Source organism: Dendrobates tinctorius, unplaced genomic scaffold (assembly GCF_039654945.1).
Source record: "Dendrobates tinctorius isolate UK_male_01 unplaced genomic scaffold, ASM3965494v1 ptg000331l, whole genome shotgun sequence".
NCBI lineage: Eukaryota > Metazoa > Chordata > Amphibia > Anura > Dendrobatidae > Dendrobates > Dendrobates tinctorius.
The window spans coordinates 901,263-919,708 of record NW_027361997.1 but is presented as its reverse complement, the minus strand read 5'-3'; the positions used below and the strand labels follow the sequence as shown (position 1 = coordinate 919,708).

The 18,446-nt window shown below is 46.0% G+C and overlaps 1 protein-coding gene across 4 annotated transcripts in view; it reads left to right on the top strand.

Annotated features, from left to right (window-relative positions):
* Positions 1 to 18,446, top strand: part of LOC141074235 (uncharacterized) — a 72,050-nt gene that overhangs the window by 9,733 nt on the left and 43,871 nt on the right. For 3 of the 4 annotated variants that reach the window (XM_073561824.1, XM_073561822.1, XM_073561823.1), the window contains exons 2-4: positions 6,420 to 6,559; positions 15,126 to 15,308; positions 16,266 to 16,329. In XM_073561824.1, the coding sequence (XP_073417925.1) occupies positions 6,482 to 6,559; positions 15,126 to 15,308; positions 16,266 to 16,329 (325 nt within the window). In that variant the 5' untranslated portion in view covers positions 6,420 to 6,481. Of the gene's footprint in view, positions 1 to 6,419; positions 6,560 to 15,125; positions 15,309 to 16,265; positions 16,330 to 18,446 lie in introns of those variants that run through there. The other variant, XM_073561825.1, reaches the window with a different exon arrangement.

Genomic DNA, 18,446 nt, shown 5'->3' with positions numbered 1-18,446 from the left:
TTAAAGGGTAACCGAGATTGTAATTTTTAACTCCTTCACGACCTTGGCTGTATACATGCATCCAGGTCTCTATGTACTTGCCGACCTTGGTCATATGGTTATGTCATGGCAATTTTGCGCGCACAGAGGCTTTGCCCGCACAGTGGCTCTGATTCTGACAGCTGACACCCAGCACTAACTAAGAGCGGTGCCCGCACCGCTCCCGGCACTGGAACCCCCATTTAGCAGGCATGCAGATGGAGGGAGCCCACTTTGCCCTCTCATCGGTACCCTAGCGATGTCATTGCAGGGGCCCTGATCGTTGCCTTGTGACCTGATGTCATCATGATGAGACCTGTGTCACCAGGCCCTAGCAAGTTAGATTATATGCAGTGCATGATCTAACTAACTTGTGCCTCCCAGGCTGAAAGTTCTATTTCATTGTAATGGTTTGTGCATTCAAATGCATTAGAATGGCGATCAGACTGCAGAAAGTGAAAGTCCCATAGAGGGACTAAGTAAAAAAAAAAAAGCCCTGTAAAAATATTTTTTTAAAATCACAAAATAATAAAGATATGTTGTGTACTCATAAATAAATATTTTTCTGAAAAAAATAAAATAAAGAAAAGTACACATTTGGTAACACCGTGTCCGGAGGGACCCAACTTATTAACGCCAGTTAACCCCCTTTAGTGAACACATTTAAAAAAAAAAAAAAAAAAAAAAAGTAAAAAATGATGCTTTTTCATACAGCCGAACAAAAAGTGGAGTAAAATGTGATCAGAAAAATGGTATAGCTGAATACGTCATCTTGTCCCACAAAAAAAAGCCGCCATACAGCTCCATCCACATAAAAATAAGTTATAGCTCTCAGAATAAAGCAATGCAAAAATAATTGGATTTTCGATAGCATAGTTTTTATTGCATAAAAGCACCAAACGACAAACGCTATGTAAATGAGGTATCGCTGTAGTCGTACTGACACGAAGAATAAAGCTGCCTTATCAATTCTACCACACGCGGAACGGCATAAATCCCTCCCCCCAAAAAAAAAAAAAGTTGCTGAATTGCTGTTTTTTTGTTTTTTTTGTTCATTCTGCCTCCCAAAAATTGGAGTAGAATCAATCAAAAAATGTCATGTGCCAGGAAATGGTACCAAGGCAAACATCAACTTGTCCCGCAAAAAACAAGCCCTCACATGACTGTCGGCAAAAATATAGAAAAATGATAGCTGCCAAAATATGTAGAAGCAAAAACTAGTTTTTGCAAAAAAGAAAAAGTCTTTTAGTGTGTGATAGCAGCCGAACCGAAAAACCCGCTATAAATCTGATATCGCTGTAATCGCACTGACCCGAAGAATAAAGTCATCTAATCACTTAAAGTGCCTACAAGTAGTATTCAACCCCCTGCAGATTTAGCAGGTTTACACATTTGGAATTAACTTGGCATTGTGACATTTGGACTGTAGATCAGCCTGGAAGTGTGAAATGCACTGCAGCAAAAAAGAATGAGCTTCACATGTTTGGATTAATTATCTCTTTTTCCAGCCTTTTCTGACTATTTAAGACCCTCCCCAAACTTGTGAACAGCACTCATACATGGTCAACATGGGAAAGACAAAGGAGCATTCCAAGGCCATCAGAGACAAGATCGTGGAGGGTCACAAGGCTGGCAAAGGGTACAAAACCCTTTCCAAGGAGTTGGGCCTACCTGTCTCCACTGTTGGGAGCATCATCCGGAAGTGGAAGGCTTATGGAAGACTGTTAGCCTTCCACGGCCTGGACAGCCTTTGAAAGTTTCCTCCCGTGCAGAGGCCAGGCTTGTCCGAAGAGTCAAGGCTAACCCAAGGACAACAAGGAAGGAGCTCCGGGAAGATCTCATGGCAGTGGGGACATTGGTTTCAGTCAATACCATAAGTAACTTACTCCACCGCAATGGTCTCCGTTCCAGACGAGCCCGTAAGGTACCTTTACTTTCAAAGCGTCATGTCAAGGCTTGTCTACAGTTTGCTCATGATCACTTGGAGGACTCTGAGACAGACTGGTTCAAGGTTCTCTGGTCTGATGAGACCAAGATCGAGATCTTTGGTGCCAACCACACATGTGACGTTTGGAGACTGGATGGCACTGCATACGACCCCAAGAATACCATCCCTACAGTCAAGCATGGTGGTGGCAGCATCATGCTGTGGGGCTGTTTCTCAGCCAAGGGGCCTGGCCATCTGGTCCGCATCCATGGGAAGATGGATAGCACGGCCTACCTGGAGATTTTGGCCAAGAACCTCCGCTCCTCCATCAAGGATCTTAAGATATGGGTCGTCATTTCATCTTCCAACAAGACAACGACCCAAAGCACACAGCCAACAAAACCAAGGCCTGGTTCAAGAGGCAAAAAATCAAGGTGTTGGAGTGGCCTAGTCAGTCTCCTGACCTTAACCCAATTGAAAACTTGTGGAAGGAGCTCAAGATTAAAGTCCACATGAGACACCCAAAGAACCTAGATAACTTGGAGAAGATCTGCATGGAGGAGTGGGCCAAGATAACTCCAGAGACCTGTGCCGGCCTGATCAGGTCTTATAAAAGACGATTATTAGCTGTAATTGCAAACAAGGGTTATTCCACAAAATATTAAACCTAGGGGTTGAATAATAATTGACCCACACTTTTATGTTTAAAATTTAACTGAGCAACATAACTTTTTGGTTTGTAAGATTTATGCATCTGTTAATAAATCCTGCTCTTGTGTGAAGTTTGAAGGCTCTAACTTATTTGCATCTTATCAAACCTGCTAAATCTGCAGGGGGTTGAATACTACTTGTAGGCACTGTATATCGCACAAGGAATGGGGTAAAAAAAACAAACAATTCTTCACCTACTATTGATTTGATTCTGCCTCCCAAAGATCGCAGTAAGGCTTGGCGCTTTTTTATCCTGTGCTCTGCACTGAGCGCTTACGTGATTCTGACAGAACCCTCGGCGGAAGATTCCCTATAATGAGACGGATGGAGGCACTGTGGATGCTTCCTGGCCTATGATCCAGTGGTGTCCTTCTCTTTTTAGGTGTGCAGAAAAAGTGCCGTCAGCCACAGTTTTGTGCCCCTCTGAAAAAGACACCGCTGAACGGAAACAGGAGATGTGGAACCAGGGCACTTGAACTGCCCCTCAGGCTAAAGGGGGGTGCCCTGACTCCACTTAACTTGCGGGTACACTCGATGGTAGTGAGGCCCAAGTCCCCAACCTGTCCCTATCTCCTGTTTAGCTCTGAGCTAAACAACCCCCATCCCAGGAGGTGAGTCAGGCACCAATAGCACAAAAGGAAATATAAAACACACCATGAGGTTAAAGCAACTAAAAACCAAAACTTAGCTTTATCTATTTAGTACAAAGGCTCTGGAAAAACTAAATGGCTCCTCGCCCCCCAAAAAGAAATCCAGCTAATTCTGCACTCCCAAATCCAAATGCCTCTTCCTTTCTGAGCCCCAGTGTGCCTAAACGACATTTAGCGTCCACATGTTTGGCATTTCTGTAGCGAAGACAGCCCACCTAATTTACAGGTGTGTGTCTCCAGGAGCATGAGCTGGTCACTACAGCGGCAGTTTGAAATTTTTGGTCAGGAACATCCATTGCTGCTTGTCTCTGTAAAACGCCAGAGTCAAAATCGTCACTACACATGCAGATTATTGATGGGTGAACGTGCTCGTATATTTTTGCGTCCCTGTGGCTGCATGATTTGCGGTTGTTAGGCAACCTAAATACAGGCATGGATTGCCTGTTTAATTGGCAATCCCCACATATGTTCAGGCTGTCTAACAACCAAAAATCATGCAGCCACAGGAACTCGAACATATTACATGAGCACGCCCAAGATGCTTGGATAATGCACTATCCGAGCAGGTTCGCCCATCACTACTGTAGATAATTTCCAAAATAACGCCACTTGAGGGGGGATTCTGCTCTTCTAGCACTTGGGGGCTTTGTATATGGAGTCCACAAACTATTCTAGGAAAAGCTGCGCTCCAGGAGGCAAATAGTGGCTCCGTTCCTCCCGAGTATCTGTTTGGTTAAGCAGTACTGTACAGCCACTTATGGGGTATTTCAACATTCAGAAGAAATTGTGGGACAAATTTTTCTGCAATTTTTACCCATTTCCTCGTTAGAAAATGTAAAATCTGAGGCTAAAACAAAATTTTACAGTAAAAATGTAATTTTTTTTCTTCACTGCCCAGTGTTATAAAATTCTGAGACACACCTATAGTGTCAATATGATCACTGCACCCCTAGGTGAATTCATTGATAGGTGTAGTTTTTAAAATGGGGTCACTTATGGGGGATTCTGCTGTTCTGGAACCTCAGCGGCTCTACATTTGTGACATGGCACCCTCAAACCATTTCAGCAAAATCTCAACTCCAATATAGTTTTTCTTCCTTTCTGAGCTTTGCACTGTGCCCCAAAAGTACGGTAGTTTTCGACCTCATATGGGTTATCGGCGTACTCAGGAGAAATTGCACAGCAAATTTTGATGTCTATTCTCTCCTGCTATCTGTGCAAAAATGAAGAAAAATTGGGGGCTAAAACAACATTTTTGTGGGATTTTTTTTTTTTTTTTCTTCATTTTCACAGATCAACTTTGCAAAATTCTGTGAAGTACCGGTGGGTTCAAGATGATTGCCGCGCACCTAGATAAAATCCTTGAAGGGTCTAGTTTCCAAAGTAAGGTCAATTTTGAGGGTTTTCCACTGTTTAGGCACATCAGGAGCTCTCCAAACGTGTCATGACACCTGCAGACCGTTCCATGAAAGCCTGCGTTCCAAAATGTCACTCCTTCTTTTCCGAGCTCTGCCATGCTCCCAAACAGTAGTTTTCCTCCACATATGGGGTATCGGCGTACTCAGGAGAAATTGCACAACACATAGTATGGTGTATGTCTCCTGTTACCCTTGTGAAAATGCAAAGTTTGGGGCTAAAACCGTTATAAATTTCTGTGACGCGCCTGAGGGTTCAAGGTGCTCACCACACGCCTAGATAAGTTCCCTGAGGGGTCTAATTTCCATAATGGTATCACTTGGGGGCTTCCAATGTTAAGGGACATCAGTGGCTCTCCTAACGCGACACGGCGTCCGCTAATTAATCCTCCAAATTTTACATTCAAAAAGTCAAATGGAGTTCCATCCCTTCCAAGCTCTGCCGTGCGCCCAAATAGTGGTTTCCATCCACATATGGGGTATCGACATGCTCAGGAGAAATTGCACAACGAACTTTGAGGTCCATTTTCTCTTGTTACCATTGCAAAATTATGAAATTTTCCTCTGAAGTAACATTTTTGTCAAAGTTTAAATGTTATTTTTTTTTCCTTTCACTTTCCATTAATTCCTGTGAAACACCTGAAGGGTTAATAAACTTTTTGAATGTAATTAAGAGCACCTTAAGGGGTGCAGATTTTAGAATGGTGTCACTTTTGGGTATTTTCTGCGCTATAAGCTCCTCAAAGTCACTTCAAATGTGAGGTGGTCCTTTAAAAAAAAAATAAATAAATTGTTTTGGAAATTTTGTTGGAAAAATGAGTAATCACTGGTCAACTTTTAACCCTTATAACTTCCTAACTTTTTATGTTTCCAAAATTGTGCTGATGTAAAGTAGATATGTGGGAAATGTTATTAACTATTCTGTGTGACATATCTCTGATTTACAGGCATAAAAATTAAAGTTTGAAGATTGCAATATTTTCACCAGAATATTTTATTTATTTATTTTTTTAAGTGATCATGAAGGTGAAAATGAGCTTAGGGGGGTGAAGGGGTTAAAATGATATCGCTTATAGGGAGTGTCCATTTTACAGATGAAACCAGAAGTTTACATACACCATATAAAAAGACACATCTGCATGTTTTTCACAATATCTGACATGAAATTGTAATAAACCTTTCCCATTTTCGGTCAATTAGGATTACCATAATTAGTAATATTTGGGAAATGCCAGAATGAGAGAGAGAATATGTTTTTACTTATTGCAAAGTCAAAAGTTTACATACATTTCATTAGTATTTGGTACCATTGATCTTAAAGTGAATGACTCAATGGTCAAATGTTTGGGATATCCTTCCACAAGCTTCTCCAAATAGTTGGTTGGAGTTTAGGCCCATTCATCCTGACAAAACTGCTGTAACTGATCCAGGATTGTAGGTCGCCTTGCTCGCACCTGGCTTCTCAGCTTTGCAAAGCTCCAAAGCTCTCGGTAAGCCAAAGATCTTTCTTCCTTCTCAAAGTTACCCATCATGTGGGTGACAAACTCTCTGTGGTACATTCTGCTCCTTTACACCTGCCAAGCTTGCACTTACCCCCACTGGCTGGGGAGCAGCAGCTGTTTGCTAACAATTAGGATTTAGCATTTATTCGGGAGGAGTTCTGAGACGCTCTACATTGTTGTTTGCTTCTCATTTCAGTTTTCAGCACTACTAGAAGCAATCACGGACAGGATACCAACGTGGACCTTTCGGCAATTGGAATGGAAATGGATAAAGCTGAAATGGCTGAGAAGTTATTAGACCTCACAATGGAGATCATCAATCTCCTTACTGGAGAGGTGAGGAATTCTGGAAAGTCTATGGCATTATTTCTATATTCATAAATCAGTCATCACTGAGGGAGAGGATTAAAAAAATACTGGAATTATCAGATTCTACTGTAACATCACTGAAAAGTAGAATGCAAAAAAAGGATCCCCATTGTTGTTCCGGCATCCAGGCTGCTCCTCCGAGGCAGCTGGACCAGGGCAGACTTCACTTGTGTTTCTGGATGCAGGGCAAGGGTGAAAGTCTGGTCAAACCAATACGTCTTAAAAGTCACATACTTACAGTAGTAGTAATGAAGTGTTATCTGAGCTTGTTCGCTCATCACTAATACTTAGTGGTATAAGGTCTACCTATGTGTAACAAAGTGTCACATTCTGTTAGTATTAGTACACCTCCAAAAGGCCCCTGGATCTGCAGCACCACTTTGCAGGCAGCATGATGACCAAAGAACTGGTCAGAGATAGAGTTGAACGAATATCTTCGGTTACCCGCTTATTTGGCAAGCTATAGCACTTGCCGAATAAGGTACAGTGGGAACCTAGCTTCCTGGATCGTGCCGACTCAACATCTGATCGCCACCGCAGCTGCTTGTGTCGCGGCTGTGTCACTGTACATGCATGGAGAGCCTGTGTTTGACTTTCCATGCATGTGCTGTGACTGTCACACAGCCGCGCCACAAGCAGCAGCGATCAGCTGTTCAGCCCGCGCGATCCAGGAAGCTGGGTTCCCGCTGTGCCTTATTCGGCAAATGCTATAGCTTGCCAAATAAGCGGGTAACCGAAGAGATTTGCTCAACTCTAGTGAGAGGCAATAAATATACATATACATTCTGAACTTTGAACATCCTACGGAGTGCCGTTAACCCCTTCCCGACCTTTGACACCAGGTAGGCGTCATGAAAAGTCGTGATAGCCCCCTTGCAGGTCGGGTGACCGGGGCCACTGAAAGGTCACCCGACCCGCGCGCACACACAGGACCCTTTGTACTTCACCACGGGGGGGGGGTAGCTTAGCCCCCACGTGGCTATGATCGATCTGATTGGCTGTTAAAAGTGAATCAGATCGATTTGTAATATTTCACCAATGAAATTTGGTGAAATATTACAATCCAGCCACGGCCGACGGTGTCTCCAGCTATTGCAGCAATCAACCCCCCCTGTTGTGAGTTCATTCTCCCCTTCACCTTTGATGTCTGATGAACTCCCTCTGCTGGTGAAGAGAGGTAGTGAAATTGATTGGGATGGGAAGAACCTGTCATCTGAACAGGCGGAGTGTGATTGGACATCTAGAATTTGAGTGGATATAAGGCAGCCGACGCCCTGCAGGGCTGCTGGTAATCCTTTCTGCTCTGAGCTCTTGCATCCAATTTAGTTCCTGTCTACTAAAAGCTAAGTTTTTGCCCTGCTATTATTCCATGAGATTTTGTCTGGTTTCCTTAGTGTTTGTATTCAGCCAGTCCTGGTTGGGACTGGCTGAATTCCATTTTTGTCTCTGATCAGTTGATCTCTTTGCTCTGTTTTCAGAATATACCTGAGTGCTGATATAGTGATTTTGGAGTCTAGCGACTTCAGGGCCTTTTTCCCTATCAGACGGTTGGGACATTTTTGGTAAGGTTTTTTGCGGATTGCAGCCAGCATCTTTTCTGTCCTGTCCTATCTAGTTAGTTGGGCCCCATCGTTTGCTCAGCCTGTCTTTCTGTCTGTGTTTGTGTTTTCATCTGTATTTCACCGACAATACATGTTGGGGGCTGTCTATTGCTTTGGGGTCTGCTCTGGGGCAGTTTAGATTTCCCCTTTCCTTCTTTAGGCTTAGGTAGTTCTCCGGCTGTGACGAGGGGTCTAGGGCACCGTAGGAACCCCCCACGGCTACTGTTAGTTGTGGTGTATAGGATCAGGGGTCTGCAATCCGATAGCTACCAACCTCTCCGGTTTTCTGGACTTAGCTTGTATTTTTGTTTTCTCCTCCTTCGGTGACTCACTCATAACACCACCCCACCCACCACCACCACCACCACCGACTGACTGCGCCGATCGGCTACCGCCACCGACTTACGGCAGCCTCCGTCATAATCTGCTCCCCCCCACCCTCCACAGTGCCTCCGACGTCCCTTTGGCCGTCTCGGATCATGGGCGCCACCATCTTGGAAAATGGCATGCGCAGTGCGCCCGCTGGAATCTGCCTGCTGAAGATTTATTTATTTATTTTGATCACTGTGATAAACTCAGTGATCAAAATAAAAAAAAGTAAACCCCCTGTTTATCACCCCCCCCCCCCCCCCACAGGTAGGCACAAATAATAAAATAAAGAAAATATTTTTGTTTTTCCATTGGGGTTGGAATTAGGGTTACTGTTGTGAATTCTCTCTCTGGCTTCCCTCTGGTGATTACTGAAGGTAGTGGAGCTGGTTAGATTTGCAGAGGGGTTGCGAGTTCTCTTTCTGGGCTCCCTCTGGTGGTTACTGGAGGTAGTGGAGCTGATCTGATTGACAGAGGCTTGCCACCTGATAATGAGGAAGACGATTGGAGATCTGGGGTTTCTGATTGGGATTTAAGCCAGCTGACTCCCTCTATCCCTGCTGAGGACTCTCAATCCTGAATATTTTTCTATCCCTGCTGGTGATTTTCTTCCTGTGCCTTCTGATGTCTCCTGCTCTTTCTTGCATGGTTCAGCTAAGTGGTTCATTTACTATTCTGTTTGCATGTGATCTTGCATTTGATCTCGTTTTGTCTATCTCTGCTTTGTGCAGGTCAGCTAGCTCCGGCTGGGGCTGTGCTGAATCACCGCCCATATGTTACTGCTTGTGCCAGTTTGTTATCCCCTGTTATATTGGTCTCTTTTTGCTTTGTTTTCAGAATATACCAGAGTGCTGATATTGTGGGGGCGAAGTCGTGCGACTTCAATGTTTGTGCATCAGACGTGTTGGACTTTTTGCAGGGTTTTTTGTGTGATTACAGACAGTGTCTTTCCTTTCCTGTCTAGTCAGTGGGGTCCCCATCGTTTGCTCAGTCTATTTTTCTGCCTGCCTTTGTGTTTTCATCTTGTCTCACCGACAATATATGTTTGGGGGCTATCTATTCCTTTGGGGTCTGCTCCAGGGCAGTTTAGATTTCCCCTTTCTTGCTTTAGGCTTAGTTAGCTCTCCGGCTGTGCCGAGGCGTCTAGGATCATCGTAGGCACGCTCCACGGCTACTGCTAGTTGTGTGGACAGGAGCAGGGGTCTGAAATCCGCTTAGTTACCAACCTCTCTGGTTTTCTGTGGCTTTGCTTGGGCCTGCTATCCTCCTCGGTGACCCATTCATAACACATTAGGGTTGGAATTAGGGTAAGGCTTGTGGTTAGGGTTAGAGTTGGGATTAGGGTTAGGGGTGTGTTGGAGTTAGAATTGAGGGGTTCCACTGTTTAGGCAAATCACGGGGTCGCCAAACGAGACATGGCGCCACCATTTATTGCAGCCAATTTTGCGTTCAAAAAGTCACAGTGCTCCTTCCATTCCGAGCCCCGACGTGTGCCCAAACAGTGGTTTACCCCACATATGGAGTATCAGCGTACTCAGGAAAAATTGCACAACAACTTCTAACTTCTCCTGTTACCCTTGGGAAAATAAAAAATTGGGGACTAAAAAAATTTTCTATTTCGTCCCTCCGGACAGCACCATGGAGGTAGTCCTCCCTTGATCTATAGCGGGACAGGATCACAGAGAGGTTAAAAGACCGCTCCCACCTCCACCCTCCAGTGTTTTTCCTGTCCCAAAGGGGACGGTTGTATGAGAGGTTGCTCCATGAGGAGTGAAGATAGAAGGTGAATGTTTGACGGGGACCAGGGGGATCGGGCGGCTGGTCCAAACCTTCCCCCTGTCAGGTAGCCCGGGGCTGAAACCCTCCTGGGTGGCGGTCCCTCAACCACAGAGACCAGGGCTAGGGGGATCGGGCGGCTGGTCCAAACCTTCCCCCTGTCAAGTAGCCCAGGGCTGAAACCCTTCTGGTGGGGGTCCCTCAGCCACAGAGACCAGGTTGTGGACGAGGCCCCTAGGTAGAGCCGCTTCCTCTCGCAGTAGAAGCTCTCGGCTCCGACGCGGCCTGCAAGCCACCGCTACTTCTGGAAATCGTGTGGCGGAGAAGGTTGTCGCTCCTCCGGTGAAGCCAGAGCAGGTCAGCGTGCGTTCCATGGTAGAACACAGAAGTGCAGAACGAGACAGGCAACAGGCTGGTTTCCTGGATCTCGTGGGGCACAGGAGAGGAAATCATTGGCAGTAATGCAGCATTCCTGACGGGACGCCGCTTCCCTCTCTATGGTGGGCTCTTGGCTTTACCAGCTCACCCTGGTTTTCTAGCAGGTATGGAGCCAGCACAGGTAAGTGCACGGTGGAATGCTATGTTTATGGCCTAGGCCTCTGGGCTGATGCTAGTCTCATGTCTTTGTGCCGAAGCTGCTCATGTGCTGAAGTATATTTTCACATATATGCAGCTAAGCCTTGTACCTCTGGGCTATAATAAGGCCATATGTCCAGGTTACATCCCATGATTCGACTTAACTACTCCATCCATAGGAGGACACATGGAGTTAATGCAGCACAGTGTCTCCATGAAGACGGCCCTCCAGCTGCAGCTCAGTAATTACCTCCTTCGGGTGGGGTCAGTCTGACAAGTGAGATGTTCCATTAAGAGTCTCTTGGATGTAACTGGGGGCTTGGTCTCTTGTTTGGCACCTTCAAGCAGAGCCGTAGTCTGTCTGTGCCTCTGCACTTGATATTACATCTTATTGCTTCTATGCATTATATTGAGTGCCTCTATGCTTCATATTGCATTATATTGCTGCTTTGTTTTATATTGAGTTCCTCTATGCATTACATTGAGTCTCAGTGCATCATATTGCCTCTATGCATTATATTAAGTGCCTCTATGCTTCATATGGCATTATAGTGCTTCTTTGCTTTATGTTGAGTGCCTTTATGCATCATATTGCTTCATGGTGCCTCTGCATCATAGTGCTTCTAGGCTTTATATTTAGTTGTTATGAGTTCATTTTCCCCTTCACCATTGAGGTCTGATGAACTCCCTCTTCTGGTGAAGGAAGGTAGTGAGGCTGATTACCAAGCACCTGAGCTGGGAGAGGATGACTGGGCGACGGGGATCTCTGACTGGATATAAGGCAGCCGACGCCCTTCTGCCTCGCTGGTGATTTCTCTGTGGAATTCTAGGAGACCAGTCTGATTCCTGCTCCTCAAAAGCTAAGTTTTCTGCTTTGCCTTTTTGCATTTGTTTTTTGGTTTTAGTTTGCCTTGCTTTTCTGGATTCTGCCATTCCCTGCTGGAGTGAGCTGAATTCCTTTTTTATCGGTTTGCTCTGTCTTCAGAAAATACCTGAGTACTGACAGTCTTTTTGAAGCCTAGCGTCTTCAGGGCCTTTTTCCCTGTCAGTCTGTTGGCGCTTATTTTGATAGGGTTTTTTGCGGATTGCAGACAGCAGCTTTCCTATCCTGTCCTATCTAGTTAGCTTGGGCCCCATCATTTGCTCAGTCTATCTTTCTATCTGTGTTAGTGTTTTTCATCTTGCTTCACCGTCATTATATGTTGGGGGCTGCCTATTGCTTTGGGGTCTGCTCTGGGGCAGTTTAGATTTCCCTTTCTGTCTTTAGGCTAGGCAGTTCTCCGGCTGTGATTGAGGGGTCTAGGGCATCGTAGGAACCCCCCACGGCTACTGCTAGTTGTTGTTGATATGTTCAGGGGTCTGCAATCCGATAGCTGACAACTTCTCTGGTTTTCTGGACTTAGCTAGCATTTCTGTTTTTTGCCTCCTACGGTGACTCATTCATAACATTGAGTGCCTCTATGGATCAGATTGCTTCATGGTGCCTCTGCATTATATTGCTTCATATTGCATCCATAGTGCCTTGGGGCATCATAGGTCAGCATAGTGCCTCTGTAAATCATATTGCATCAAAGTGCCTCTATGCATTATATTGAGGGCATCACATTGCATCATATTGTAGCATGGTTCCTCTCTGCATCATATTGCATCATAGTGCTTCACAGTGCCTCTGCATCATATCGCCTCATAGTACATCATATTGCATCAGAGTGCCTGTACAGTCATGGCCAAAAGTTTAGAGAATGACACAAATATTAATTTTTACAAAGTCTACTGCTTCATTTTTTCTAATGGCAATTTGCATATACTCCAGAATGTTATAAAGAGTCATCAGCTTAACAGCAATTACTTGCAAAGTCAATATTTGCCTAGAAAATTAACTTTATCCCTCAAAACACATTTCAACATCATTGCAGCCCTGCCTTAAAAGGACCAGCTAACATCGTTTCAGTGATTGCTCCATTAACACAGGTGTGGGTGTTGATGAGGACAGGGCTGGAGATCAATCTGTCATGATTAAGTAAGAATGACACCACTGGACACTTTAAAAGGAGGCTGGTGCTTGGCATCATTGTTTCTCTTCTGTTAACCATGGTTATCTCTAAAGAAACATGTGCAGTCATCATTGCACTGCACAAAAATGGCCTAACAGGGAAGAGTATCGCAGCTAGAAAGATTGCACCTCAGTCAACAATCTATCGCATCATCAAGATCTTTAATGAGAGAGGTTCCCTTGTTGCCAAAAAGACTCCAGGGCGCCCAAGAAAGACCAGCAAGCGCCAGGACCGTCTCTTAAAAGTGTTTCAGCTGCGGGATTGGGCTACCAGCAGTGCAGAGCTTGCTCAGGAATGGCAGCAGGCAGGTGTGATGAGTGCATCTGCACGCACTGTGAGGCGGAGACTCTTGGAGCAAGGCCTGGTCTCAAGGAGGGCAGCAAAGAAGCCACTTCTCTCCAGGAAAAACATCATGGACAGACTGATATTCTGCAAGAGGTACAGGGAGTGGACTGCTGAGGACTGGGGTAAAGTCATAGTGCTTCACAGTGCCTCTGAATCATATCATATCATAGTACATCAGATTGCTTCATAGTGCCTCTAGGCATTATATTGAGTGCATCAGGTTGCACCATATGGCGTCATAGTGCCTCTATACATCATATGGCATCATAGTGCCTTTGTGCATCATATTGTACCATAGTGTTTCACAGTGCCTCTGCACCATATTGCATCATAGTGCTTCATAGTGCCTCTGTGCATATTTGAATCATAGTGCTTCACAGTGCCTCCGCATCATATTGCATCATGGTGCTTCACAGTGCCTCTGCATCATATTGCATCATATTACATAATATTGCATCATAGTACTTTCGTGCATCATATTCCATCAGTGCTTCATCGAGCCTTTGTGCATCATATTGCATCGGAGTGCTGCCTAGTGGCTTTATGCATCATATTGCATCATAGCGCTTCATAAGTGCCTTTTTGCTTCATACAGTTGTGGCCAAAAGTATTGACACCCCTGCAATTCTGTCAGATAATGCTCAGTTTCTTCCTGAAAATGATTGCAAGCACAAATTCTTTGGTATTATCTTCATTTAATTTGTTTTAAATGAAAAAACACAAGAGAATGAAGCAAAAAGCAAAACATTGATCATTTCACACACAACTCCAAAAATGGGCCAGACAAAAGTATTGGCACCCTCAGCCTAATACTTGGTTGCACAACCTTTAGCTAAAATAACTGCGACCATCCGCTTCCGGTAACCATCAATGAGTTTCTTACAATGCTCTGCTGGAATTTTAGACCATTCTTCTTTGGCAAACTGCTCCAGGTCCCTGATATTTGAAGGGTGCCTTCTCCAAACTGCCATTTTTAGATCTCTCCACAGGTGTTATATGGGATTCAGGTCTGGACTCATTGTTGGCCACCTTAGAAGTCTCCAGTGCTTTCTCTCAAACCATTTTCTAGTGCTTTTTGAAGTGTTTTGGGTCATTGTCCTGCTGGAAGACCCATGACATCTGAGGGAGACCCAGCTTTCTCACACTGGGCCCTACATTATGCTGCAAAATTTGTTGGTAGTCTTCAGACTTCATAATGCCATGCACACGGTCAAGCAGTCCAGTGCCAGAGGCAGCAAAGCAACCCCAAAACATCAGGGAACCTCCGCCATGTTTGACTGTAGGGACCGTGTTCTTTTCTTTGAATGCTTCTTTTTTTCTCCTGTAAACTCTGTTGATGTCTTTGCCCAAAAAGCTCTACTTTTGTCTCTTCTGACCAGAGAACATTCTTCCAAAACGTTTTAGGCTTTCACACGTCGCTCATCGTCACAGCAGGAAGCGCCGCAGGAAGTGACCGACGAGGAATGATCCAGGAGCTTCTCGCGCGATCAGCGATAACCAGCGGGGGAGCCGGTCGGAGGTAAGTATCACATGCAGCAATATCGCTGCAACGTCACAAAATTGGTGACTTTACAGCGATATTGCTAGCGATATCGCAGTGTGTAACGGGGGCTTAAGCTTTAGGCTCTCATTGGATGACCACTATAGTATTGAACCAGATAATCAGTTTCCATGCTGTTCCCAGTATTTAGAGACAGGAGTTTTCAGAATGTCATGACATCACTTTTTCTATATAACTTGGCACAAATCAGAAAAAAAACACACAAGGATTTCTGCCCCTGGATGATATTTGCCGTTTGTATTCATGTACAGGACTGTATAATCACGAAGAAAACCCATCAGGACGTCTTGCTCAACCAACCTGGATCTGAAGGATGGAGCAAAACCCAGAACCGTGTAACCGTGCGTCTCCCCCATTCACTAATGCACAAGAGGAACAATGATGATAAAATCTTAGCGCTTACATACAAGATCATTCATCTTTTGACTGGAGAGGTGAGAACTGCTGGGACGGGACACGGTACCACATGGGAGCTGCCTGGATGATCATTATGTAGTTTTGTCAGTTTTTATAAGGTTTCATCAGAAAATGGACCACACAAAATTTGCGTTCCCATGTTCACACAAATATTCCTGGAAAATTCAATTTGCAGAGAAGTTATTCCGTGTGAATTTAACGTCCCTTATTGTGCTTCGGGGTCTCTCTAGATTCCAGAGCATAATACTTGTAAAGTGAAAAAAAGACGTCGTTATATTTACCTCACCACTCATCTCTATGGACGTTTCACACTTGAGTCACCCATCTCATTCCGCTTCTGATCACTGATGTTGGCACTGAAATCCATACAGCAAAAGCAGTGAGATGAATATAAGGTTTTTCTTTTTTACTTTTGTAACCTTGTGACGAATCTTTACAGTTGGTGAAACTTGGCCATTTTGCCACCTTGGCGCAGAAACGGATTAAAAAAACCCTGATTTTTGTAAAATTACAGTATAATTGAATTCCTTTTGAATATATTCGCTCATTTCTAAGTACAAATCTTATATTCGGCCTAGTTGTTGTCAGTGTGGAAATTGCAAGTCCTGATATAAACAGTCACATTCCCTATAAATGGCCCATACACCCTAGATGGCCGTGGTCTTGTTGCTATCTCGCACTACACCCCCTTATAAATGAATGCTCGGCTGAATGCTTGTGTGTTCTCTGAGGGCAGAGTGGAGTAGGCCACTACCAGACATCTCTGGAAGCAGCCCATCTAGCTGGAGAACAAGAGGCGAGGACGCTTCATTTCAAACTTCCCGATCCTTCTCGACCTCATCTTCTGTTAGAAAAGAGTCTTGAAGCCTCCAGAGACATCAGCGTGTCGTCCAATCTCACCAAATAGATGAATTCAGCTGACTGTACCACGTATGTTGTCTTTTAGGGTGTCACAGTCTTATCTGTTTTCTCAGGAATGGAATGATTTAGAAGCTATGAATCAATACATGGACATGACTGAGAATCGGCAGTCACAGGGTAAGAGGCAATTACCATTTTTTCAGGACGTCCACCTGACAGCACCATGGAGGACGTCCTCCTCCTCCTTACAGGGACAGGAAAGCACACGAGAGGTTAAAAGGCCCCGTCCCACCCCTTTCCCTCAGTGTCTTTCCTGTCCCTGCATGGAGGGACATACGAGAGGAAGAGCAGGAAGCTTACCGGAGGGCGCAGGGGGATCGGGCGGCAAGTCCAATCCTTCCCCCTGTCAGGATGCCCAGGGCCGACACTTCCCTGTGGGGAGTCCCTCTGCCCCAAAGCCAGGAGCAGGACGGCAGCGGGCGGTGCCGGCGACAGAGAACCCGGGCCATGCTGCAGGGGCAGCTAGAAGCCGGGTCCCCGCAGAAAGCCGGTAGGCGCTGCCATTGCAGGACGCCTGGCGGGCGGGGCTTCAGAGCTGGGCAGGAAGCGGAAGTGGCCGGCGCGATCACAGGCATCGCGGGAGGACACGTGGTGCGGCGATGACGTCACGCGCCGACTTGAAATCAGTGCGCCAGCGGGCTCACCGCACGCCAGCAGCTCACCGCACGCCAGCAGCTGCTTAGGTGGTATGGACCCAGAGGCGCCAGCCGACAGAGGGGTAAGTGCGCCTGGCACAATCCAACCCCCACACTGCCTTCTCTGCAGCCCAGGACAACTGACCTGACTATCCCTGTTCTGTATTGTACAGGAGAAGGGTACCCCAGCTCCCCCGACAGAGGTTAAGGATTCAGCAAAGGCCACATCTAAATCTGTCAGATGCCCAGTTTGCAGGGTAAAGCTGCCAGACACCTATATCAAGACTCTCTGCGGACCCTGCACTTCAAGGGGTGTAAGAGACGAGCAGCCGTCCCTCCTTGCCGAGATGCGATCCTTGATTCGGGAGGAAGTACAGGCCTCTAGATCCAGTCTCTCACGGCAGCAGTCCCCTAGTACGGGGCCAAGCCGGAAGTGGCCGAGGTGGGAGATGGAGCTAGCCTCGGAGACCAGCTCGCTTGAGGGGTCAGACCCCCGGGACTCGGATCCCGAGGAGGAGGGGGAGATCCCGACTGACAGGAGGGACCAAGGCAGGAAATACCTGTTTAAGTTAGAGGACACCGATGACTTGGTGCAGGCGGTAAGGAACACCATGCAGATCGAGGATGTTCCAAAACCGCAGTCCCGACAGGACCTGATGTTTGGGGGACTGGTCGCTCGGAAACAAACTGTGTTCCCCGTAAGCGAACACATTAAGACAATGGTCCTAGAAGAATGGAAAGAGGCAGAACGTCGACTTGTACTGTCTTGGGACTTTAAAAGCTGACTGCCCTTTGACCCAGAGGAAACACGATTGTGGGAGGAAGTTCCTAAAATCGATGTTCCTGTAGCTAAGGTGACCAAAATGACCGCCATCCCCTTTGAGGACTCAAGTCTCAGAGACCCGATGGACCGGAAGGCGGATGTTCTATTAAAGCGAACATGGGAAACGGCAGCTGCCCTTACTAAGGTTAACATAGCAGCCACCTCGGTGGCCAAGTCCATGTTCCTAATGGGTGGGGCAGTTGGAAGAGCATTTACCCGACAAGACCCCTAGATCTGAGATATCCTAGCTTCCCTCCCTCTGATGAAATGAGCCACTGCGTTCCTTTCAGATACGTCGGCCGAGTCAATAAGATTCGCAGCCAGAAACAGCTCCCTTTCCAACGCAGCTAGGCGAGTGGTTTGGCTGAAGTCTTGGTCTGGGGATAATGCTTCAAAGGCAAAGCTTTGCTCCATCCCCTTTTCAGGCTCATGGGTGTTCGGGTCAGCTCTAGATAGCATCCTAGAGCAGGTGTCTGATAAAAACAAGGGGTTTCCAGAAGAAAAACCCAAGCGTCCCCAGTCCTTTCGTAGAGGGTCCTTTTTCAGGAGACAGACCGACTTTAGGAGCCAGGGTAGATCCAACAGGGGCTCCTTTAGAAACACTCAGAGCCAGGGAGAGACAAGCAAAGCCCCTCTTTTCGCGTCATCCTCCAGGTCTAGAAGGCAATGACACCATAGGGGTGGGGGGAAGACTGCGACGATTCGCAGCAAGGTGGCGCCAGGTAACCCAGAACCAGGGGGTCCTCAGAACCATCCCAGAAAGGTACAGCATAGAA